Below are 25,079 nucleotides of genomic sequence, written 5' to 3'. Positions count from 1 at the left end.
GTATCAACACTAATGGTATGTCCTTTGAGGTGCTCAGAACCCATTCATTTCAATTCCATAAATTGTAATTGAAGCAACTGCTAACACACAAGATGATGTGAGTTTAGTAGGAACAGAGGAAGGGAGGCATGGAGTCAGGTAAGTCATGTTCCCAACCTCAAGGAACATAAATGACAGGGTCTTCAGAATATATACTAAGAAGAGACACAGGAGGCCTTTTGCCATAGTTGTATGGGGGACCTAACATGTATTGTGCCACTTGATATATTCTGTGACTGTTTTAATTCAAGGCTGTTAACCATTTTTTTCTATCCCTAGGTCTTGGGGCAGAGAATTACCATGTATTGAGCATTTATTATGTGCCAGGCCTGGGGAAAGTTACTCTACACAAATTATCTCAGTTGACTCTCATAACAAGCCTGAATGGTAGGTATTGGCACCCCCATTTAGCATATGAGAACATCGAAGGCTTAGAGAAACTAGTAACTTAGAAGCAGAATGATTGCGAGAAAACAGTTTTGGGCCTGAGTCAGACAGCCTTGGTTTCAAATCCCAGGTCCACCACTGGCTAGTTTGGTGGTCTTGGGGAAGTTATTCAACTTCTTCTGAGCTTCACTTTCTTCAGCCAGAAAATAGGTTTAGCCATACTTAATCAAAGGTGTACTTTAGCGACCAATTGGCCTGATGCATAAAAAATGCCAACACAAGGTAAAAATACAACAAATGATAATTATCAAAGTCCCTAATGCCCAAGTTCACGTGGAGAGGAAGTGTGAGGAAAGAAAAAAAATGGATTCTCCCTTCTTCTCACTGCCAGGACCAGAAGTCAAAAAACCTGGGTTTTAATCCCAGTTCAGCCGCTGCCTGGCCATGAGACTGTGAGCAATCAGCCAACCAGTGTAAGTATCAGATTGTCTTCAGATGGAGAGTGGGGCAGATCTATCTATCTCCTCTGTCTGCTCCAAAGGGAAATGCATAGTTGTGAAACTATACAAGCAGAAAGAAAGTGGTGGAATCACTAAGCTAGAGAGGAGAAGGGATTCAGTTTTTGTCTCTAGGGTTCTCTGAAACAGCTGGATTATGACCAAATCTCATTTAAAGATATTTGATTGCTTGAGGAGAGTCAAGAGATTGTCTACGCAGATTTTTCAGTGGTTGCCCAGTGCTGGTTCTTCTCACCCTTCCCCTTTTCACACTCAGGTCTTAGTCACCTCGAGGCTAACTTGGCTCCCAGCAGAGAACATCAAGCAGAGCCTTGAGCATCTGCTCTCTTCACACTGAGTTATATGGAGACCCAAACTCACCAGGGAACTCCCCCCAGCCTACTTTTGTGTGCAGGTGTGAGAATCAGCTGGTGTGAAACAGCATAAAAGGGAAACTGGAACGTAAAGACTGCTAACTCTGGGAAACAAACTAGGGGTGGTAGAAGGGGAGGAGGGCGGGGGGTGGGAGTGAATGGGTGACGGGCACTGGGTGTTATTCTGTATGTTAGTAAATTGAACACCAATAAAAAATAAATTAAAAAAAAAAAGAAATAGGATTCCCAGTAAGACTGGGAACTGTCTACCACACATGCAGGCACTGTGAGTCTCTATGAGAGTATTTGTCTGCTGGTGGTCTGCTTTACACCACCTGGGCTCCGATCCTAGCTCCGCCACTTACAAACTGAGTGACTTGGGCTATATCTTTTACCTTTGTTAGCCTGTTCCTTTGTCTACAATTTCCCCAGGAAATGGGGATGTAAGAGCATCTCTACCTAAGAGAAACATTTCATGTCTATAACAAATGCTCAATAGATGTGAGCTCTTACCTTTGTCATATTAGAATGCTGGAAGGCAATAATCATGCATTTTTCCTTCTAGTATTCCCCCACTGTGCCTGAGATCAGTCCTCATACACAGTAGGCAATCAATAAATGTCCAGCTTGAATTGAAGCTCATTGAACTACAGCAAACCCCTTCAGCTGATTAATCATTAGCCCCTCCAGTTTGGGAGTGTCTAATTTACTAGCGATTAAGCCATAAGAAACATCATTGCAGACATCCAAGACCCCTCCAGCACCCTTAATGTGTTTTACACACTTGCAGAGGTACTCAAGCTTTGGTGTATTTTTTCTAGCTTGCTAGAAATAAATACATTAATAATAGCTATTATTAAATTACTTCAGAAATAATAGCTATTAATCGGGTACAAGAAACTAAAATTCTGCTGAATGGTCTCTATCAGACTGACCTCTGTGGGCCCCTCCTCATTTTCCCTCAGCAGAGAGGCTAACCACAAACAGACAAGGAGATCACAGTGCCTCTAACAGCATCACACCTGGAAATGGAAGCACTTAAAGGACTTCACCTCAGAGATGAAACACTCACTCAGCTCCATGGATGGCGAGTCCGATGAAGAAGATCACGAAAAGATGGTGTGTGTACCAAAACACTTCAAAGTAAGACCTCCGGATGGTTTTGGTGGAGGAGGTGATAATTAATATGAGGCACAGTGTGATGACAATGCCAGTGATGCCGGCCAACAGAGTCACAGCCACGTATAGACCTCCTTCAGGATTCTGTAAAATATAAACACACACACACACACACACACACACACACACACACATTACTCACAGGCTCTTAAATGCAGGACTACCTATTTATAAAATGTCCAGTGTACAGAGCAACAGATATTTTCAATCCCCCTTAGATAATCCTAACCATCCCTCACAGAGTGATGTAGACTTGGAATAGATATTTCTCAATTTAAAAACATCTTATGTGGTTGAGGTGTCATAGGAAGTACTAATCAATATACTGAAATAGTTCTGAAGGAGTGTCTAATAAGGAACATTGGTGAGCTATAAGATGTCCTAAAAGGGTCTGAAGACATCCTAAAAAGGTCTGAAGCTCCTTCTCCCTTTGGTCTGGAAAGGGCCATAGTGCTTAGCCTGCAAATGTATTGTGGGCATGCCTACCATCTCAGGCGGGGTTCCCCTGAAGCAGATAGACATTGAGATGAGGATTCATGAGCAAGTGATTTTTAAAAAGTGTGCTCCAGAAGAGACTGGTAAGAAGATGGGTTATAGGACAGGAAAGAGAAACAAGTCAAATAAGAGGGTGATCTTAGGCCAAGTCTTTAGAGAGGGTAGCTTCAGCCTGATGCTGCTGAGGAATGATGGGGGGTGAGTCATGCCTCAGAGTTCATCCTGACTCAAGGCAAGGAAGCTGGGCTTTCGTGGCCTGTGCCCATCTGTTATTGGCTAACAGCTGCCCACAGAGAGGTAGCCTTCCAGGCCCTTCCAGATCTCTTTGAGCTTGTGGGCAAAAGGACTCCCTTAGAAAGAAGAAAGAAACCCAGGTATCAGAAATTGAAAGTGGAAACACAGAAAGGTGGAGGGAACACAGACATAGTACAAGTGGTTCAAAGAGATCCAGGCAGAGCATGGCAGTTGGCTCACCTGGCATGTTCACATTGCCTTCCTTCTGTATCATTGTACAATGAGCAATAGGAAAGAAAAATTATCCCAGGCATTACAGAAAAGGAGTTTGTTTACTTTTATGCAAGTTTATTTTTTTTTATGTTAGCCTGAAGAGAATGATTTCTACAAAGTTACGCGACTTTTCTGATCATCTTTTCTAAACACGAGGAACCGTATTTGGAATTCGGTGTATGATTTTGTGACTTGGCCATCCCCCCCAAGCCATTGGGCACATGAAGATGATTTGGAGCTTCTCTGTCTGAGTGTAGGAAGCTTTAGCAACTGCTGGAAGGGAAGCAGTCCTTGCTGTGGCTATCCCAAATGGCTGCCCCTGGAAGACCACAGAGTTACTCCCAGTGCATTCAGCTGCTCATGGATGATAATCAGCAGACATAGGCCACCCCTCAGATGTTATAGGCAAGAGAGAAGAAAAGTGCCTCTGCTGGCTGGCCTGGGACTAATACCAAGGCGGGAGTGTTCCCTATTTCACATGAACAATTTCATAGTACATCAGATGACGTCATTCTGTGACCATGGGGGAGTGAGACAAAAACAAGACCACTCCAAAATTATGTCAGAGCCAAGACAACAACACAAGTGACTGCTGCCAAGATACCCAATTCTCGAAAGACCTCCCCCCAATTCCTGACCATACCTGAGGCAGAGCAAATCCTTGCTTTCTTAAACCCCTCCAAAACCACCTAACACAAGTCCATGTCCTACAACAAGCCTCTATTAACACCTTCTTGGAATGTCCCAGACTTTCTCATGGTGGGAGGCCTCTTTTGCTGCAGTAAGTAATAACTCAACTTTGTTTGACTAGACATGTGTTCTTGTCTTTCTTTGATGGTGGGCATTGTCATGGCTGAGCCTGAGTTAGTCCAGATGCCACAGGTGGGCCTCAGGAACTGGAAACCATCTACAGACCCTCCACACATGGGGTCGGGAATGTGGGGGACATCTTCTCTGTACCCACATTCTTAGAAACAACAGGCAGGCTCATCCCACTGACAGTTAGTCAACCTTTGTCATTGTTGTTGTTCTGCCCAAGTGGAGTTCTTCACTCACTGAAATCTAGTCTCAGTTTTAATGGCCTAGGGAACACCTGCATTAGGAAAGAGGGGCCTTACCTTGATTCTCCTTCGAGCAAAATTGAGGTAACTTTCACCAGGATTATCTCCAAGGTTAGAGAGTGCTATTGAGTAAACGTCAGAATTGTTGACTCGCGCATTCACACACCACTCCACATTAAATAAGTGGGCAATGGTATGAATCGCTGAAGAGGAGAGAGAAGAGAAACAAACAAGGTGAAGGGTGAGCACAATTTTACTGTAAGCTGGGTTTCTGCCTCTAGCCTCTGACTCTGTGATAAGTTACAGGGAGACACAGGAATGGCCCAGGACACTTAGACACAACAACTGTGTCTCCAGACCAGAGAGGCAAGACAGTTCTAGTGGGTAAGCTGTTCTCCAGTTGTGAAATCGTACACAAATCACTTGACCTCTCTGGTCTTGGTTTCCTCATTTGTAAAATGAAGATGTTAAATGACACCATCCTAAAGATCCAAGCAAGTTCTAAAATTCTACAAAAATAATCTTGGTCTCCGAGGATATTTAGCTGTGTTCTCATGGTCTCTCTCCTCCTAATATATTTATGCTCAAACAAGAAGACTCTCATGTAATGTATGTCTTTGGCTGGCTCATTCAACTGACTCTGACATTAGGCCAGAAAGACAACAAAATTTTATTGAACTGATATAAACCAATGGCCACAAGAGTGAATATCTTTTTGAAAATTGCATTCCTTACTTAACAAGCACTTATTTTAAAAAAAAAATATTTTATTTATTCGTGAGAGACACAGAGACACACAGGCAGAGGAATAAACAGGCTCAGGGAGCCCGACGCAGGACTTGACCCCGGGTCTCCAGGATCATGCCCTGGGCCAAAGGCAGCGCCAAACTGCTGAGCCACCCAGGCTGCCCTTAACAAGCACTTATATACAATTACTGGGTGCCAAGAACTGTTATAAGTGCTTTATAATGACTTAATCCTTATATGGAGGCTATGATGTAGGTACTACTAGTATCATCTCAACTTACAGATGAGAAAACTGAGGCATAGACTGCTTTAATGTCTTGCCCAAGATCACCAAGCTAGGAAGCAGTAGAGTTAAGAATCAAATACAAGCAATCTGGTACTCAAATCTTTGCTTCTGACCATTATGCTATGTTACTTTCTGATAAGATTTTATCATGCATTTTGCATTTGAACCATTTTGTTAGCCACAGCTTAGAAAGCCTGCACAGTCTACTAATAAGAGAAATCCAGTTAAATATCTGTAATCTAAGACTATTTTACTCAAATTATGTGTAAACTCTTTAAAGGCAGAATAAAAGTCTCTTCTGTTCATCACTGTACATTGTGTGCATGCCTATTGCCTGGGACATCACTTATTTATTAAGTGAATTAGTTATGATTCAATAAGGGTCCCTAGATACATCCCTTGTGTCAACATCACTGCTTTAATAATTATAAAATAACACATAAGATAGAATACGTATATACATATGCATACCTATTAGACATAAAATAACAATAATAATAAAGAAGACACTTAGCTGATAAGGGTTATCTTACCCTTAAGATAAGATATCTTCTCAACTTATGGGTTGTGGTCCCCCCTAGGATTACTGCAAGAAATCCACAAATCTACATGTTCAACCTAGTATTTTTTAAAAGATTTTATTTATTTATTCATGAGAAACAGAGAGGGGGGGGGGGCAGAGACATAGGCAGAGGGAGAAGCAGGCTCCACACAGGGAGCCTGATGTGGGACTTGATCCCAGGACTCCAGGATCACACTCCGAGTCAAAGGCAGATGCTCAACCACTGAGCCACCCAGGCATCCCTCAACTTAGTATTTTTTTAATGGATAAATAAAAGTTCTCACTTGTGAACTAACATTTTTTATATTACAAAGCATGGAAAAGGGTAAAGACACTGGGATTTTGTCAGAAAAGCCCAAGGTTAAAAAGTTTTAAGACTTGAAGAAATAAATCCTAATATTGGGATGGGAGAAAGAGTGGTGAATATTTTTTAGTGGAATTCATTCAGAAAGTACAACATGTCTTGGTGGGAATGTAAATTGGTACAGCCACTATGGAAAACACTATGGAGGATCCTCAAAAAACTAAAACAAGAAATACCATAGGACCCAGTAATCCTACCCAAAGAAAATGAAAACACTAATTTTAAGAAAAGCTATCTGAACCCCTATGTTTATAGCAGCATTTTTAGCCAAGATATGGAGACAACCTAAGTATCCCTTGATAGATGAATGGATAAAGAAATTGTGGTATATAGACACAAAGGAATATTACTCAGCCATAAAAATGAATGAACTCTTGCCATTTGCAACAACATGGATGGACCTAGAGGATATTATGCTAAGTGAAATAGATCAGACAAAGACAAATACCATATGGTTTCACTTATATGTAGAATCTAAAAACCAAACCAACCAAGCAAAACAAAACAGAAGCAGACTCATAAGTACAGAGAACAAACTGATGGTTGCCAAGCGAGTTGGGAGAAAAGGGATGGGCAAAATAAGTAAAAAAGATTAAGAGATATAAACTTCCAGTTATAAAACAAATAACTCACAGGGATGTAAAGTACAGCATAGGGAATAAAGTCAATAATACTGTAATGACTTTGTGTGTTGACAGATGGTAACTACATTTATCATGGTGAGAATTTTATAATGCATGTCATCATCGAATCACTATGCCATATACTTGAAACCAACATAATACTGTATGTTAAATATACTTCAGTTAAAAATAAATTTAAAAAATTCAACATATCCAATCAAAAACCTAATCTACCTAAAAAGACTTATATCTCCTAGAAAATAAAAAGTATCTAGGGATAGAGGGAATTCTCTGGTTCCAAGTTTTCTCTGCAATCTCAAATATCTTAATAAACTTACCAGTGTGAAGTGCAATCATCCATGCCACCAGTTTATGAAAGGTGAGGTTCCTGTCCAGTTGTCTTCGAATTCTTGTTGAGCAGCACTTTGGATTAAAGGGAAAAGAAAATAATAATGTTAACAAGAACGTTTGCTGTGTGCCAGGCAGTAGATATATATCATCTCATTCAATTCTCATAACCACCCTTAAACTATGCCATTTTACACATTTGATAGATGAGAAAACTGAGGCTCAGATGCCTGTGGTCATTTTCCAAAGGTCAAACAGCTAGTGAGTGGCCTACCTGACAGGTACCTGCAGTAACCATATGCATGCAGAACCAGCTCAGCCCCAAGAAACCTGAAGTTTGTTGAGCAACAGGTGTAAGGTCCCTACAACCAGTTTTACCTGGACTCCAAGGAGGAAAGCTCTGGCTCTGTGTCTTCTCCATCACTTTTCCCTGCCCCAGAATGTATGTGAGCTCTCATAGTCCCATGCTGGGCAGTTAGCAAAGGCTCATCTTTGTGAAGATGTCAGCCAGTAACTTAAGTGTCAGGTGAGAGATTCAAATGTCATCTCTCCTAGGAATACTGGCAGTGTAATAGGATTCTCTCCAAGAAAAAAAAAGTGTATTCATTTCATAAGACCCTGAAAGTCTAACGGGGACATAGATAAGTGAACATTTCTAGAACAAGTGAATAATCTTAGAATAACACCCTTCTAAGACATACACTGGCGGGGAGGAGAAAAAATTGTCCACTCATCTCTGTTGACAGAGACATCACAAGATATCATTAGCCAAATGTTAATAGCAAAGAGAACAATGGCTAATATTTACAAAGAGCTTGTGCAAGGATCCATTTTAAGTGTTTTATATGCATTCTGACTTTTCATTCTTGCATCAGTCCTATCAGGGAGGTACCATTATTGTATCATTGTATAACAGATTAGGGAAAAATGTGTGGAGAGGTTACTTTGCCTTAGGGCACATGGTTGGTCAGTGGCAGAGATGGGATTTAAGTCCAGGCTATCTGATGCCAGAGTATCAATATTCTGATATTTTATACCTTGCATGATTACTTTGATATTAAAAATAATATTTTGGCCAGTACTCAAGTGTAATTGTTCTACTAATAACATGTTAGAATATGTGAGTTTGAATCTTGATTTAGATCAATGCCCAAAGTAGAAACAAATAAACAAATTCTGCTTTATGGTTGAATCAAAGCTTGGTCCTCCTGAAAACTGGTCAAATGCTTGCTCTGGCTGCTATTCCCAAGTCTAAATGTACTGCCGTAGAAATACAGAGGATTGTTAAGGAGAGCCAAGTGCCAAAGAAAATCTTAGGTATTATAAGTATCTGGTTCTAAACATACTCAATTTAATCTAGGGATGTTTAATATTTGACTTATTATTTTTTTTAAGTAGGCTCCACGCTTAAGCCCCAACATGGAGTTTGAACTCACAACCCTGAGATTGAGACCTGAGCTGAGATTGAGTCAGACGCTTAACCGACTGAGCCCCCCAGGTGCTCCATGGCTCACATTTTTTAATAAAATGTCCTGATTTGATAGAAAAAAAATGTAGTTGTGTGGAAAATTGTGCTTATGCCACTATCTCTCAGTTAGCTACGTCTACGGAGAGTATGGGAGCACGAGAGCAGATTCCTGGAACAGCAGAAATACTAGTGAGGAAGACTCAGAGGATTCCAGAGAGAGGAAGAAAGAATTAGCCTTTATTGAATGCTTTCTGTGAGCCAGGCCATTCACCCATAATCGTTACCTCATTCAATGGCAATGAAATAGCAATTATTGTCCTCATTTTACAGATAAAAAAACCAAAGCTAAATCTCCCATTGGCTGGGATCCAAGTCTATTTGTCTTTAAAGTTCATATCCTTTCCCACCAAACCAAATGCAAAGATATAGTCACTATTATTCTACATGTCTAAAAAAAAACCCCAAAAAAACAAACAACAAAAGAAACAAAACCCAAGACAAGAATTCAAGTGTAAGTACTCAACAGCAAGGCGGTCACAGAAAGCAAGGTCAGGAGAAGAGAGACCAGAAGAGAAGGAAACCAATGAAAGGCATATTAATCAGATCAGATACTACTATCATATATCATATCATATCATATCCTATGTCATATCATACCATGGTCTCTTTGATTAGAGGACTCTGAGAGATACAGAAAATGCCTCAGAGGTGTTTATTGTTTTGTTTTGTTTGTTTGTTTTTTATCTGAGGGGCAGGAAAGCTTAGGTATTGATACCCCCCAGTTCCCATCCATCACAGACCGACGGCTGGTCCCAGGGCATCAACTCCTTGGCATCTCAGGCTTGCCCCAGGAGAGGGCTGAAAGAAAATCCTCAGGCAGAGAATGAGTGGGGCTTGCAGAAGGCAGCTACTCCATGCGCTGTAGAACGGTAAGTGTGGAGGGAACCTGAGTTCCACCATCAGCATCAGCTATAAACTAAGTGTCCACTAGTGGAGCTAGGCAGTGACTCAGGCTCTCAAAATAAGGGTTTCCTGTTTGAAATCACTTAATTTACATTTCTGTTGGTGAAAAATTGTCCTTGGTTTCTTACATGGCCTCATTGTCTTGTGTGTTTATTTCAAGTGCTGTTCATTGTTTTACAACTTTGTACAATTTTAAGGAATTATCATTTTCCTGTTTCCCAATTGCTAGGTTCCTCCACAGTTTCTTGGAGTCCTTGGGGTGGTAGGCAAAATTCAGATGATCCCCAATGACCTCATATGATCTCCTTCCCTTGAGTGGGGGTGGGACCTGACCTGTGAATATGATGTGATGTCACTCCTACGAGTTTGTTACATCATATGGCAATAGGAACATTGCAGAGGTAATTAAAGTCCCAGTTGACCTTAAGAGAAAGATTATCTGGGTGGGCCTGAGCCAATCACATGGCCCTTTGAATCTGGGTCCAGAACTCAGAGACTAAAGTGTTCAGAGATTCAACGAGCCAGAAGTATTTGGTGTAATGTTGCTGGCTTTAACGTGGAGGAGGCCACATGGAAGGAACACAGGGACTTTCAGATCCTGAATGGCTGTCAGTAAGCAGACAGAAAACTCAGTCCCCCCCCTGCAAGGAACTGAATTTGGCCAGTAAGGATGAGTTTGGAAGACTTTTACCGAGTTTCCATTTGAGAATTCAGCCCAAGGGGCACCTCGACTTCATCCTTGTAATATGTTGAGCAGAGAACCCAACCATACACAGGATGCTGGATTTCTCACCTGCAGAACTGTGAGCTAATAAATTGGGGTTGCTTTAAGCCACTGAATTTGTGGAAATTTGTCACACAGCAACAGGTAATTAATATAGTCTTTATTAGGGTGATGGACCACAATTGGAGTCCTAAGACTGAGAAAATGGAAATAGTAGGATCAGAAATTAGTACTGACTTACATTTCAGAGGGCAAGTTTTGCCATCAGATATACATGTGTTAGATCTCAGCTCTACTACCTAGCTGTGTGACATTGAACAATATGCTCAGTTTCTAACTTCCTCACCTCTTTTTTTACCAGAGTTCTTCTCTCATAGGTCCATTTCCTAGATTCACAAAGAGGTGTTTAATAAATATTTGAGGGTTTTTTGGTATCATTATTTAACTTTTTACTAGTATGGTGTGGCTCCCCAGCTAGAGAGTAAGCTTCCTATGTGCAGAGCAATATATCATATGCTTTAAAAAATATCCCTTGGGGCACCAGGGTGGAGCAGTCAATTAGGTGTCTGACTCTTGGTATGGCTCAGGCCCTGCTCTCAGGGTCGTGAGATTGAGCCCCATGTCGGGCTCCACACTCAATGCAGAGTGTGCTTAAGTTTCTCTCATCCTCTCTCTGCCCTCCCAACTCCTGCCCTGCTCTCTCTCTCTAAAATAAATAAATAGCCGGGTGGCCCAGCGGTTTAGCGCCTCCTTGGGTCCAGGGCCTGATCCTGGAGACCCGGGATCGAGTCCCATGTCGGGCTCCCTGCACGGAGCCTGCTTCTCTCTCTGCCTGTGTCTGTGCCTTTTCTCTCTCTCTCTCTCTCTCCCCCCCCCCCCCGTCTCTCATGAATAAATAAATAAAATCTTAAAAAAAATAAAAAAATAAAAAAATAAAATAAAATAAAATAAATAAATAGCTCTTTTTTAAAAAAATCCCTCGATAATTATTTGGTTAAATAAATTCCATTTCACTCTTCTAGAACCTAAGATGATTATTCTAAACCTATAGAAATGTATTTACCCACATATCTATACTTGCCACACTTTTTTCTTTTTTACTTCCTTGACAAACTGTTTTGGAATTTGGGGGGGGAAAATACTATGCTCCTGCATGCTGAATCTGAAGAAAAGCAATATGGTTTTGATGTGGCCTTTACAGTGTCTCCATAGTTCTACACTTATCATCACCAAAATAGATAATCAAAAATATAGAACAGATTCTGATGCCTATCAGCTTGAGCAGCAGTGTTAGAGAAAAATAAACTGAATGCCAGAACAATGGAGAGATGTGCTTGAGAAATAAAGGTCCATTCAGTAATACTCCAATCTTAATAGGTAATTTTTAAAAAAACCACTAAATATGAAACACGTACATCTCCTGAAAAAGAAAAACAGAGACCGTTAGTCACTAATGGGTCAATGGAATAGGTCTCACCAAGGCACCAATCCCTAATTTTTCCCTCTATGTTATGCTGAGGATGGCCAAAAAAAAAAAAAAAAAAAAGGAAAATCCAAAGAGAAGTCACAGGTCATGTTATATGGAGCTTCCAAATATAATTTCCTCACCATTTCCTGAAAGGAGAGCAAGGCAGCTGATTGGTGGGGTGGGAAGGAAGGGCTTTGCTGCCTGTGACCACCCAGGGCTTGTTTGTTCTTCCTCATCACACAGATACCACGTTATGCTTTTGAGCCACTTCTGGATTACTGCCAGCCACCTCCTAATTACTCAAGCTGCCATCATGCCCCGTGGCTTCCTTGCTGAACTACCTCTTAGCCTTTTGCCATTGACTTCTTTTTTTTTTTTTAAAGATTTTATTTATTTATTCATGAGAGACACAAGAGAGAGACAGAGACATAGGCAGAGGAAGAAGCAGACTCCCTGTGGGAAGCCCAATGCAGGACTCGATCCCAGGACCCCGGGACCACGACCTGAGCTGAAGGCAGATGCTCAACCACTGAGCCATCCAGGTGCCCCTTGCCATTGACTTCTACAAGAAAGTTCCTCTGTTACTGTCACCTAGAGCCTGTCCCGATCTCACTAAGCTAACATTCAAGTGTAAGGGAGATTATGGAGTCATCTCAGGAGATTCCTATGCTCCATTCAAACTGCAAGAGAAAAAAAATTTTTTTCTGAAGAGAAAAAAATTGTTTTAAAGATTTTATTTATTTGAGAGAGAGAGTGTGTGTGCACACGGGGGGTAGGGTGTGTGGTTGTGTAGAGGGAGAGGGACAAGCAGACTCTGTGTGGAGCACAGAGCCGGGCACTAGGGCTTGATCCCACTAACCCTGAGATCATGGCCTGAGCCAAAATCAAAAGTTGGACACTCAGTCAACTGAGCCACCCAGGCACCCTGAAAAAAAATTTTTTTAAGTGTGAAATGGAACTAAAAAGGAGTGCATATTTAATGGGGTATATAACATGAGTTTCCGTAACATGACCATTTCAAAACCTTAAAAGCTCTATTTTATGTGCACCTGGTCTCACCACACATGCCATGAATTCACTTAAATTTGCTGTTTATATGCAATTTGGAAGAAATCACAAAAGCTACCCCTGAATCTATAGAACTCAGGCAAAGAAGCCAATGATAATGTCCAAACCTAGTGGCAGTAGGATATGTGGTAAATGAGAACATCAATTTAATAGAGAACCCAGAAATGGGCCCTCAACTCTATGGTCAACTTATATTTGACAAAGGAAGAAAGACTATCCACTGCAAAAAGGACAGTCTCTTCAATAAATGGTGCTGGGAAAATTGAACAGCCACGTGCAGAAGAATGAAACTAGACCATTCTCTTACACCATACACAAAGATAAACTCAAAATGAATGAAAGATCTAAATGTGAGACAAGAATCCATCAAAATCCTAGAGGAGAACACAGGCAACACCCTTTTTGAACCTGGCCATAGCAACTTCTTGCAAGATACATCGATGAAGGCAAGGGAAACAAAGCAAAAATGAACTATTGGGACTTCATCAAGATAAAAAGCTTCTGCACAGCAAAAGAAACAGTCAACAAAACTTAAAGACAACCTACAGAATGGGAGAAGATATTTGCAAATGACATATCAGATCAAGGGCTAGTATCCAAGATCTATAAAGAACTTATTAAACTCAACAGCAAACAAACAAACAATCCAATCAGCAAATGGGCAAAGACATGAACAGAAATTTCACCAAAGAAGACATAGACATGGCCAACATGCACATGAGAAAATGCTCCGCATCACCTGCCATCAGGGAAATACAAATCCAAACCACAATGAGATACCACCTCACACCAGTGAGAATGGGGAAAATTAACAAGAGAGGAAACAACAAATGTTGGAGAGGATGTGGAGAAAGGGGGACCCTCTTGCACTGTTGGTGGGAATGTGAACTGGTGCAGCCACTCTGGAAAACTGTGTGGAGGTTCCTCAAACAGTTAAAAATAGAGCTACCCTATGACCCAGCAATTGCACTGCTGGGGATTTACCCCAAAGATACAGATGCAATGAAACACCGGGACACCTGCACCCCAATGTTTCTAGCAGCAATGTCCACAATAGCCAAACTGTGGAAGGAGCCTCTGTGCCCTTCGACAGATGATGTATAAAGAAGATGTGATATATGTACACAATAGAATATTACTCAGCCATCAGAAAGAATGAATACCCACCATTTGCTTCAACATGGATGGAACTGGAGGGTATTATGCTGAGTGAAGTAAGTCAATCGGAGAAGGACAAACATATGGTTTCATTCATTCAGGGAATATAAAAAATAGTGAAAGGAATTAAGGGGGAAAGGAGAGAAAATGAGTGGGAAAAATCAGAGAGGGTGACAAAACATGAGAGACTCCTAACTCCTGGGAGACGAACAAGGGGTAGTGGAAAGGGAGGTGGGCGGGGGATGAGGTGACTGGGTGACGGGCACTGAGGGGGGCACTTGACGGGATGAGCACTGGGTGTTATACTCTATGTTGGCAAATCGAACTTTAATAAAAGATATACAAAAAAAGAAAACAGGGATCCCTGGGTGGCGCACTGGTTTAGCGCCTGCCTTTGGCCCAGGGCGCGATCCTGGAGACCCGGGATCGAATCCCATGTCGGGCTCCCGGTGCATGGAGCCTGCTTCTCCCTCTGCCTATGTCTCTGCCCCCCCTCTCTCTCTCTGTGTGACTATCATAAATAAATAAAAATTAAAAAAAAGAAAACATTAATTTATTTGTATAGCACTGTTTAAAACTTTGTAATGGCATGTTTATTCTCTATCTCTTTTATGAGCTCATGGCCCATGTATTTATTACCCTTTATTCACCGTGTGTCCCCCAGTACTTAGCATGTAGCTGGCAGTCAACACATATTTGTTGACTGACAACTCGCAGTTGACAGCTTAATCAATTAATATACTTTTAGGATGTTATATTCATTCTTACAGTTGCATTGTCTCACCTGCTTTTCAGCTAAAAAGAAAAAAAAACCCCTGTGAGACAGGAAGTCCAACAGACTTCCCTTGACCATGTGGCTAAACACAGAACCACACTGACAACCTCTGACTCTCAGACTATATAAGGTTACAGATGAGAGCTAACAGTCTCACCTTCCTTTTTCTTTCTGATCTGAAGACTAGAACTGTCATCCAATGAGAATTTAGTTTCTGCATGGCAAGTTGGGTTTATTAAGGATTCTCTGGGGACTTCTGCATCCTAAGCCCCATCCTTCCCCATCTCCCTCAACAAAGGAGTCTTTATCTTCCCCATGGTGGGCCAATACTGGGGCTTTATTTCTCCAAATAATCACAAGGATTATAAAGCAAAGTCTAACTGATTAAGACCACTGGAAACTGAAGGGAAGTTCTATGACTATGTAGTTTGCACAACATCCTACTAACAAATCCTTGAAGTTACAACAGTCTTGCCATTTCTGCCTGGGCTATTCAGCACGCCCAACATTCACATAGATGGTGGACTTTTTAAAGACTGTCATAGGACAATAAGATAGTTTTGAGTTTAGGTGGCACGTGGGGAAGTGAATGGTCTCTGGGGACACAATGAGCTGGATTTGAATTCCAACATTGCCATTTCATTGCATCCCCATCTCACCGACTTGACGTGCAGCCTTTATGAAGTGAGCTCTGTGAAGACTCAGTAAGTGGCAGCTATTTGGATTTCCAACACTGTTCACAGCACGGTCACTTATTTTAATCCCAATCAGAAAAGAAGTTTCATTTGTCAAGGTCACATTTCAGGTTGGGAAACCCAGAAGGAGAGACACTCCGTGTTTATAAAAGAATGTTGCATGCTGCTAATTTAAAAAAATACATTCTCTTACATACAGATCTCTCTGATTAGCAAAGCTTCTGTGCAATTTGAAGAACAGCCTTATTTTGTCCCTGTCTTTAAAGACACTCATGAAGATCTTCCCTCCTGGGCCACAGGAAGCCAGAAAGCAACCATTACAACATGTGCTTTTCACAGGGCATGGTAGCTCAACGGCAGTGCAATTGGGGCCTGTGCGGTAACAAGGATTTCTTAACAGGCCATCCTGGTGAAAACCCTGCCTATTTCTCAGGGTGTACTTCCTCTAAATAGAAAGTATTCAAACAGGGCATAGGAAGGAAGGCTAAAAGAAGAATTGTGCCTCCCTAAAAATGAAAAGCGACAGTACATGAGCCTCTTAACAAATGTGCATTGGGCACCTACAATATATCAGGCTTTGTATGTTACAGGGGGCTCGTTGACAAAACTTTAAATCAAATGGAATTTTACCTCTGCAGTTTCTTAGAATGAGAAGATAATTTAGAAATCCTTATAATCAGTGTCAACTATTAGTTGTATCCTGCTAATCCTATATTCCTAGATCAACTAGTAAATCTAGTAAGACTAGGAAAAATAAGGCAGAATGTAAGGCAAATTCTACTTGTTATTTACAGTTCAGATCCTTCCCCCAAATGTTCCATGATTGCCAAATTAATATTTACTTCTCAGCTATACATTTAAGGTCCCACTTTACCAGCCAAGTTCCAGCTGTCCTCTGCAGCCTTATCTCAGACACCTGCCCTTTACAATCCTTACATCCCCATCAAAGTAGATTGCTCACTGTTCTCCTCTATAAATTATCTCTACTTAATAGATTCTTTTAAAGATAGTTAATATAAAACACATACATTTTATTAAGAGGAAAAACAGAGGCTATTAGTTACTAAAGATCCCGTGGAATGGGTCTCACCAAGATATCAATCCCTTTTACTTTTCCGAGCTACCCTCTTTGGTGGGATCAGGAACCGCAAACAAATCCAATGAAAAGCCACATGCCATGCCCATATGGGGCTTTCATGAATATAATTTCCTCACCACTTTCTTTGCCGTGGCTCATTCCATTTTCTCCATGTAGAATGTCTTTCTCTTTCATTTACATCTCCTAGTGGCTTATTTGATCCTCATATGCCCATATTTGATGCTACCTTTTTGATGAAACCTTTCTTCATTCCCTGACCCACCTTCATTCCAAATCTCCCCCCTTCTTTGATTCCCCCATAGCTCCTTATTTCTAATGTTTTGTGGGACCCATCGTATTTTGCTTTGTATTGTATTTATTTTTGTACACAGATCTCAGTAGATTCTAAGTTCCTTGTTTCTCATCTTTGTATAAGAACAATAAGAAATTCATATACCATTTTATAGGTTACAAAGTTTCTTCTTACATAATCTTTTCTTTCTTCTAGCATAGTACATTTAGGGGATCACCAAATTGCCAAAGTGAGGGTAAAAAAAAAAGTCTTGAGCACTTAGAAAGCTTTGAACTCCTCAATTCCATGGACTCAATACCTCTTAGTCACTCTCATTATACTGTGGCTCATCATTCATTGATTTCAACTGCTTGGGATGTTATCCACAAAGTGACTGTGTCTGACTTAAATATTTTGAAAAACATGGCATTGTAAGATTGATTCCCAAATCCCATGTCAGCCTCATAAAGTCCATAATGTATTATATCATATATGTCTGATGTGTGTGTGTGTGTGTGTGCATGTGTATGTGGATGCACAAGTGTTTGATTGCTCTTCTTGAGGTGTAGGTTGGTTGGCTTTTTAAAAATGTCCATTCCAAGTGAAATGGTTGTCCCGGGGAGCTCCATCAACAACAAATATAGAAATACCATGGAGAATCAGGCATCACTTGACTCGTGAATATTGGACAGAGGTTGGGATCCTCACCTTAGAAAGGGCATTTTTGCTTTTCCTTAGAAAGGACATTTAGTTTGATGGCCTTTGAAAATTTTGAGAAGTTTTCAATTTTGTAAATGTTTGCTCTTACCGCACTGGAACCTCTGAGGAAGGAGAGCAGGTTTCGACAGACTGGCAGCAAAATCAGCATGCAGTTGAAATTCAGGCAGGCTGCAGGGGCTCTGGCCAACGGCAGTGCAAACTGGAAGGTGCAGGATAGGAAGCAGGTTACTTCTGTGAGCACAGGATACCCCTCTGCCACTTGACCAGAGTTCCCAGATGAGACACCAAGTAATCTGAGAAGGAAGGCCCTTCAGAACCAAGAGTCTATCTTTAGGGCCTGCTGGGATCCTTCGTTTTAATTTGGCCCTTCTCTCCCACCCCAACATTTTACTATGAAAATTTTGAAATGTAAAGAGAATTTGAAATACTTTCATAATGACACCTGTTTTCCCAACTCCCAGATTCCACCATCATAGATCTCTCCCCCCATCTACCCATCCCTCTATCCATCCATCAATACATCTTATTCTTGATGCATTGCAAAGTGACTTGCAGACATTAGTTCACGTCCCCCTAAATAGTTAAGCACGTGTATTATTAATTAGAGTTCAATATAGAAACTGGGGTTTTCTAAAGAAAATTTTCTTAGTTCTCAGACTCACTTCTGCAGTAACTTAAGTTGGTCTGGTGTAATGCTTTGACATTATAATTGTTCTTTGTAACGCCTACAGAAGTTGCATATTTTGGAGGGGAAAGCAAAGGGAAATCATCCTTCTCAGTGTCAACCTGAATAAGCTAACAACAATTATAATAGTACAATATAATTATGTGTCATAATTATTTATATATATGATATATAATACACATTACCATTGGTATTAAGTATGAATTCACGGTTTCAGCATGATCTAACAAATGGTATCCTGTGAGGGCAGTTGTAATTGTAGTTATTTTCATTTGTCATGAAGAAGAGCCCTGGCAGCTCAAGGAAATCAAGGATGGTAAAGAACCCCAAGGAAAATTGGCAGCCTTCACTCTGCTGGCCTAGTCAGTGTGACTCTTGGACAAGTTCCTCAATGATTCCATCTGGAGGGAGAGGCTTATTTCCCAAAGATCATTTCACAACATGTCGCTGAGCTCTCCATGCACAAAAGTGTCAGGAATCAGATGATTTAAAGAATATGGAAAGTCTCACTTGCCCCACCTATGTCACCCTTGGATGGATCTCTCCAAATTTGCCTGCCATTCTGGAGTTGGCATCAGATTTCTTCTTTAAGCTAAACAGTGGCACAGTAGTTCTTGGGAGAGGAGGGATGCTGCTGGGAATCTCTGATTCCCAGATAAACGCTTTAGTTTATCTAACACTGGGTGGCCTCAAGACTCGTGCCCAGGTGGTTGCAATGGAGGGATCGAGGCTAGTGGTGTTATTTGGGTTGGTCAGAATATTTATTTAAAGTGTTGAAAGGAAAAAAAAAAACAAAAAAAAAAAAAATAAATAAAGTGTTGAAAGGAATAAGAACCAGAATCTTTGATTAGAAATGTGAGCCAGTCAATATTGCATGAGATGGAACTTTTACTTACCCCAAGAAGTTTTCGAGTGTAAAAGAATTCTTCTCCATTGTTATAAACCCCATAGAACCAGATAAAGAGGAAGACGTTCAGCCCCAGCCACACCAGCTGCAAAAAGAGAAATAGTTGCGTGAAGTTTCCACATTTCCATAGGTAGATTTCACATAAGATTAGAGTCAGACTGGGGTCAGGACTTCCCCAGTCTAGCCTTCAACGAAGCTGATCACAAATTTGGGTGTAACCAGCTCAAAGTCAGCTTTTTCCTACAACAGTGCCACTACACTTTGTGATTGACCTTTCCACCTTGTGTGGTTTCCCATGATTCTTTCTCTACCAGCCAGTATGCCAGGTTATTATTAGTCTATCACCCCTTTGTCTTTTTCCTCTTCTTTTCTTCTGGAGCTTAAATAGATAGCGGTGAGTGAGTCTTCTCAAAAAAGAAGGGAAAGGCATATGCTACTATATAGTCCCCTGCACCTGTAAGACATTGTATCCTATTCTCGTGGGTGCCATCGCCTCCCTCCACCACATGGCACCCCACCCCAGCTAGTGGGAGTCACATCAGCTAGAACGTCAAGCCTTTGATTCTATTTGGTAAGTTTGCTTAACTTTTAAAAGAGGGAATATTGAACAGGAACAAGGGGTAAGGAGCATGGGATTTTGTTTTTTTTTTTTAAAGAGACCCTTTTACATTTTGACTGCTCATTGCATCCCAAGCACAGATTGCATTAAGTGGAGGCACTGCTCAGTCTCTAACCTTCAGCTCCGTAGTGATATTTTCTTACTTGTGCTTTAATGCCATTAAATGTCTATGGGTGCTTAAGAATGAACTCTTTATGAAGAAGAAGGTATTAAAACTACTTCTCCATTCTTACTCTTGCTTTCCAAGATGTGTCTTTACTGTGAAGCATATGAGTGTGCAATTTAGGAGGAGGTCATCTCCTGGGGAAAACTGTGGTAGGAGCTAAAAGTATAATATGAACTTGTTTTCTATAGGAATAATCTGTTCTCAAAATGGTGATAAGAAGCCAAGTGAACAGCTCTGAGTCCTCAGAAGAATTCTATATGGCATTAGAATGTTGGTTTGGCATATTTTTTTTAATGACACAGTATTTCTTGCTTTTATTTGTGACACAAATTCCTCTCTATGTCTGCAACTCAAAGGCTCAATATTTACTTTATGATAAATTCTTTCAGAAATTCCACTCACAAGTGTTCTTTTTTAGCATCAGTACAATACTTTCATTGGCTATTTGGAAAGGCTAATTATAAATCACATTTCTATCTTCCCAATTGTCCGTGATCGCTTTGCTGAGACCGCCATCTTAAAATAATAGTTGGTCCTTGTTATGGTAAAAGACTAAAGATATTAACATGAAAATTAGCCCTATCTTTACTTACAAAAATTGTTTCTTAAAATAAACTAGATTTATACATATATATTTATATATATACATAATATATATCCACTGTATTTATGAGTCTAGTTTATTTCAATTTCCTTCCCTTGAATTTCTATAAACCTTGTAAACAACTCAAGTTTACCTCAGAGAAAAAAAGGTACTTTTTAAAAAAAGAAAGTTGAGAACGTCAATTAGTTTTGGTGTAATCACTGAAATAAAGGCCAATTTCCCATACATGAGTCAGCCTTGTACCTGTTATTTGGAAGATGGTGTAAAATTATGATTCCCCATTCTTAAGTGGTATAAGCACATAAAAAGTGGAGAATTTGCCTCTGAGTAAATATTAATAAACAACTTAGACTTGTAGATTATTAGCATGAAATGTCTTCTACTTGCTCTGTGAAATGCTGGCTACTTTAGTACTCCCAGATTCAAGTAATAAGTAGGCGAAGTGATCCCCCAGATACATTCTTATCATTAATAAGTTTGGAAGAATGCACTCAGTCTTGCTTACAGATAGATGTATGTTCACATGGTAAATCAGTTTCAATACAATTTCTCAAAGAAATAAAACAAACGAACAAAATAATTTTGCCCTATTTTAGTTTTCCGGAGAACCCCAACAAGTTCAAGAATTTATCATTTCTCTCTCATTGGTACTTACAATGACAAAGATGGAGAGCCCCTCATTCTCAATCCAGTTCCCCATGGTGACAAAGGTTCAATGCCTTGTGTCTGCCTTTCTTCTCTGCTCTGCTTCTTCTTCCCATGAGGAAATGAAAACAGCAGCCTTGGGGCAATCGGTTTCCTTTTCTATTATCAGAAATTAGCTAATCATTGGTCAACTGAAAATCTTGTTTCCATAAGAACTTTAAATCTTTAAACCACAAAAAAAGCTGCAGAAAAAAGGTCTAAAATAATCCAGTCATAACTAAACCGAGTAGGAAATGAGACCAATTTCTACAACTGAGAGACAAATAACAGTCCAATGATGGTATATATTTTACACAGGGACTTAACTTTTTGATTAATTGGTTATCAAGTAGTAATTTTTAAAAAGTCACTCAACCAGCCATGACTTCATGCTGGATAAAAATATTACATATCTTTTGACAGACTGAGCAGCATTTTACAGTCTTGTTGAGAATAATAACAACAATGATGGTTGATACTTATAGCATACTTACCTCATGCCAATTTTCTAAGATACATATGTGTGTGCATACACATATACACACATACATATACAAACATATATATTTACATATGATTTGATACATGCCAAACACAGACACGCATATTAAATTCAGTATATAAATAAATTCACTTGATTCTAACAATTCAACCCCTATAGAATAGTTTTTTATAAGATCTTTTTAGTTTTTGAATTTTTATTTAAGTTTTGTTAGTTAACAGTGCAATATTGGCTTCTGGAGTAGAATTCAGTGATTCATAAAGATTTTATTTTTAAATAATCTCTACACCCAACATGGGGCTTGAACTCACAACCCTGAGATCAACAGTCACATGGTCTACCAACTGAGCCAGCCAGGCGCCCCTAAAGTAGTTTCTATTACTATGATTATGCTTACAGATAAGGAAATTGAGACCCAGAGCAGTTAAGTTACTTGGCCACGGTCATGTAATTAGGAAATAGTAAAGTTGGGATTTGAAATCCAAGCACTTTGGCTATACTTCTAACCGGATGCCAGAAAAAAAAAAAAAAAAAAAGCCTAACTGTGTCAACCCCATCCAAAATCACTTCAAATACAATTACAGGAAGTAAAAATATAACAAATATAGCAAAATGTTTGGATGACTATAGTATTCCCAGGAAGACATGACATCCTCTAGGTTAGATATGTAAACAGGGTCGAAACAAAGGTATATGTGGCAGGTGCCAAAAACCAGATTTAGCTTTTTTTTTCCTGACTACTATGTCTTCAGGACATGAAAGAGACAGGAGGGTGGGATGGTAACCCCAGTATGAGATCAAAGCTGACAAATTACACAAGGGTGGTTGTACAACAGCTATAGTTAATGAAGAATTCAAAGCAGAAATAGCAGGACCAAATGGGAATGAGAGAATCAAAAGAGGAGAAGCATGAAACTGTTTTTGGTGGTTGTTTACTTATGAGCCACTTTGAAACAGCCTATAGAATTAGGACAATTAGAGAAGTAATATTATTTTTCACTTAATATTTAAGGAAAGGGGGATGCCTGGGTGGCTCCATGGTTGAGCATCTGCCTTTGGCTCAGGTCATGATCCTGGGGTCTTGGAATCCAGTCCCTCATCAGGCTCCCTGCGAGGAGCCTGCTTCTCCCTCTGCCTATGTCTCTGCCTCTCTCTCTGTGTCTCTCATGAATAAATAAATAAAATCTTCAAAAAAATATTTAAGGAAAGGTATTAAACTGTGGCCTTCTCCATTGCTCTTGGATCATGAGTAACCCACATAAAGGACAGACAGCTTTGTGGTTCCATTCCACACAGAGGTGAATTAGAGAAACACGGACAATGAAAACATGTGCCCATTATTGGCCTCTTTGCTCTGAGATCTACTCTCCACTCCTTCCTTGCTCTGTTCTGTTTCAGGGAGAATTGTATTTGCCAGGCTCCTTGGCCCTCTGGTGTCCGATACAGTCAGCCAAACAGAAAGATGAGGAGCAGGAGAGAAGCCAGGGTGTTCCTCACCCCCGCCCCTGACCCCTAGCTCTCTGCTTCAAGTGGCATCTCTGAAGTGGCTGCATTTCCATGAAGGTTCTAGCTCCTAGCAGTCAGCCTTTCCCTCTATAGCACGAGCTCCTGCTGGCCATTGCCGCTGTCCTTCTGGCTCCTGCCAGATAGCCCTGGCTTCTGGGCTCGAGTTATACCACCTCCTCCCAGTGTCCCTCCAACCCTGAGGGTAACCACTTCCTGTAGCTGTAAATCTTTACATTGCCTCCACACTTGTGTTGGGATTCTGTGCTTTCCTATCATCCATGCAGCAAATTCCTTGTGTGAAATTCCCTGTGTTAAATGTGTTGGTTTGTTTTTCTGACTGGAATTTGCCTATTGATGCACAAAATGTAATTCAGGTTATGTACTCACTTTCTCATGTAATTAAAGAAGTGAGGCAATGAGGAATAAACCAGCTTAAACATCTGCTCTCTCCTTCTCTGCCATGCTCCGCCTCCTCCAAGGGGGTCAGGGGGAGTACTACAAACTGAGGCTGCATCAAGCTCTGTGAAACTTAGCAAAATCTCCTCTCTACTCTTCCCCCTCTTCTCTTCCCCAGCCTCCTGCTTCCTCTTCCTTTATCCCATCTAAAATTTCAAGCCTCAGGACGCCTGGGTGGCTCAGTGGTTGAGCGTCTGCCTTTGGCTCAGGTCTTGATCCCAGAGTCCTGGGATGGAGTCCCATACTTGGCTCCCCTCAGGGAGACTGCCTCTCCCTCTGCCTATGGCTCTGCCTATCTCTGTGTCTCTCATGAATAAATAAATAAAATCTTTAAAAAATTAAAAAATATATATCTTCAAGCCTCTCTCACATTTTCTCATTAACCCCCTGACACCTGTGCTCCTCTAGCGAAGGGACACAAAGGGTACCATGAATATTCATATGCTCAGAGATGAATATTCATATGCTCAGAAATAATGCTCTGTTTCACATAAACTCTTTTCTTGACGTGTTCGACTCCTTTCCGCTCCCTCCATGGTTTGAGAGAAAATGCAAAAAAGAAAGAATATTTTCTGCGGGTAATCAACCATTCCCTCCCATTGCTTCCCTCACCCTCTTTGTAAAAGTAATCACAGGGCTGTGAGTAGAGATTTCTTGAGAGCCTGAAGAACTTCAATCAATTTCACAGCTGGAAGAAGAGAAATCAGCTGAAAAAAAAAAAAAAGTAAAAGCTTTCTTTTATGGAATGTACCTTCCCATTTGAGAAAACTGTTCCAGTAAATTGTAATGTGCACCACTCTCGGAAAGATGGAGGGTTTGATAAAGAAGCAACCAGTAATGGTTGACTGGGATTGACTGGACACGGAGAATAAAGAAAATTGAACATCTGTATCTTCTGCCAGCTGCTTTGGCTTCCATGGTTTCCTAAGCATTTAGTGTCAAGCCAGATTGTGGGCGAACAGACGGAAGTACTCGCCCTCCCAGTAGACAGTCATGAGTAACACCCTCAGATGTGATTGAAATCCTGGACACCTCTGGCTGAGAAAAAAGGAGATGAACAGACCCAAGTCGT

At 40.6% G+C, this 25,079-nt stretch overlaps 1 protein-coding gene across 1 annotated transcript in view; it reads right to left on the bottom strand.

The window, feature by feature from the left end:
• The window catches only part of CYBB (cytochrome b-245 beta chain), a 34,945-nt gene extending 13,386 nt beyond the window's left edge, over positions 1–21,559 (bottom strand). Inside the window, 6 exon segments of the mRNA NM_001100291.1 lie at positions 2,370–2,560; positions 4,597–4,742; positions 7,460–7,544; positions 17,967–18,077; positions 19,460–19,555; positions 21,515–21,559. Of these exon segments, the coding sequence (NP_001093761.1) occupies positions 2,370–2,560; positions 4,597–4,742; positions 7,460–7,544; positions 17,967–18,077; positions 19,460–19,555; positions 21,515–21,559 (674 nt within the window).
• Between the last annotated feature and the right edge of the window lie 3,520 nt (positions 21,560–25,079).

This window comes from Canis lupus, chromosome X (genome assembly GCF_011100685.1).
Source record: "Canis lupus familiaris isolate Mischka breed German Shepherd chromosome X, alternate assembly UU_Cfam_GSD_1.0, whole genome shotgun sequence".
Lineage (NCBI taxonomy): Eukaryota > Metazoa > Chordata > Mammalia > Carnivora > Canidae > Canis > Canis lupus.
The sequence above is the reverse complement of the archived record's forward strand: the minus strand, read 5'-3'. Positions and strand labels throughout refer to the sequence as shown.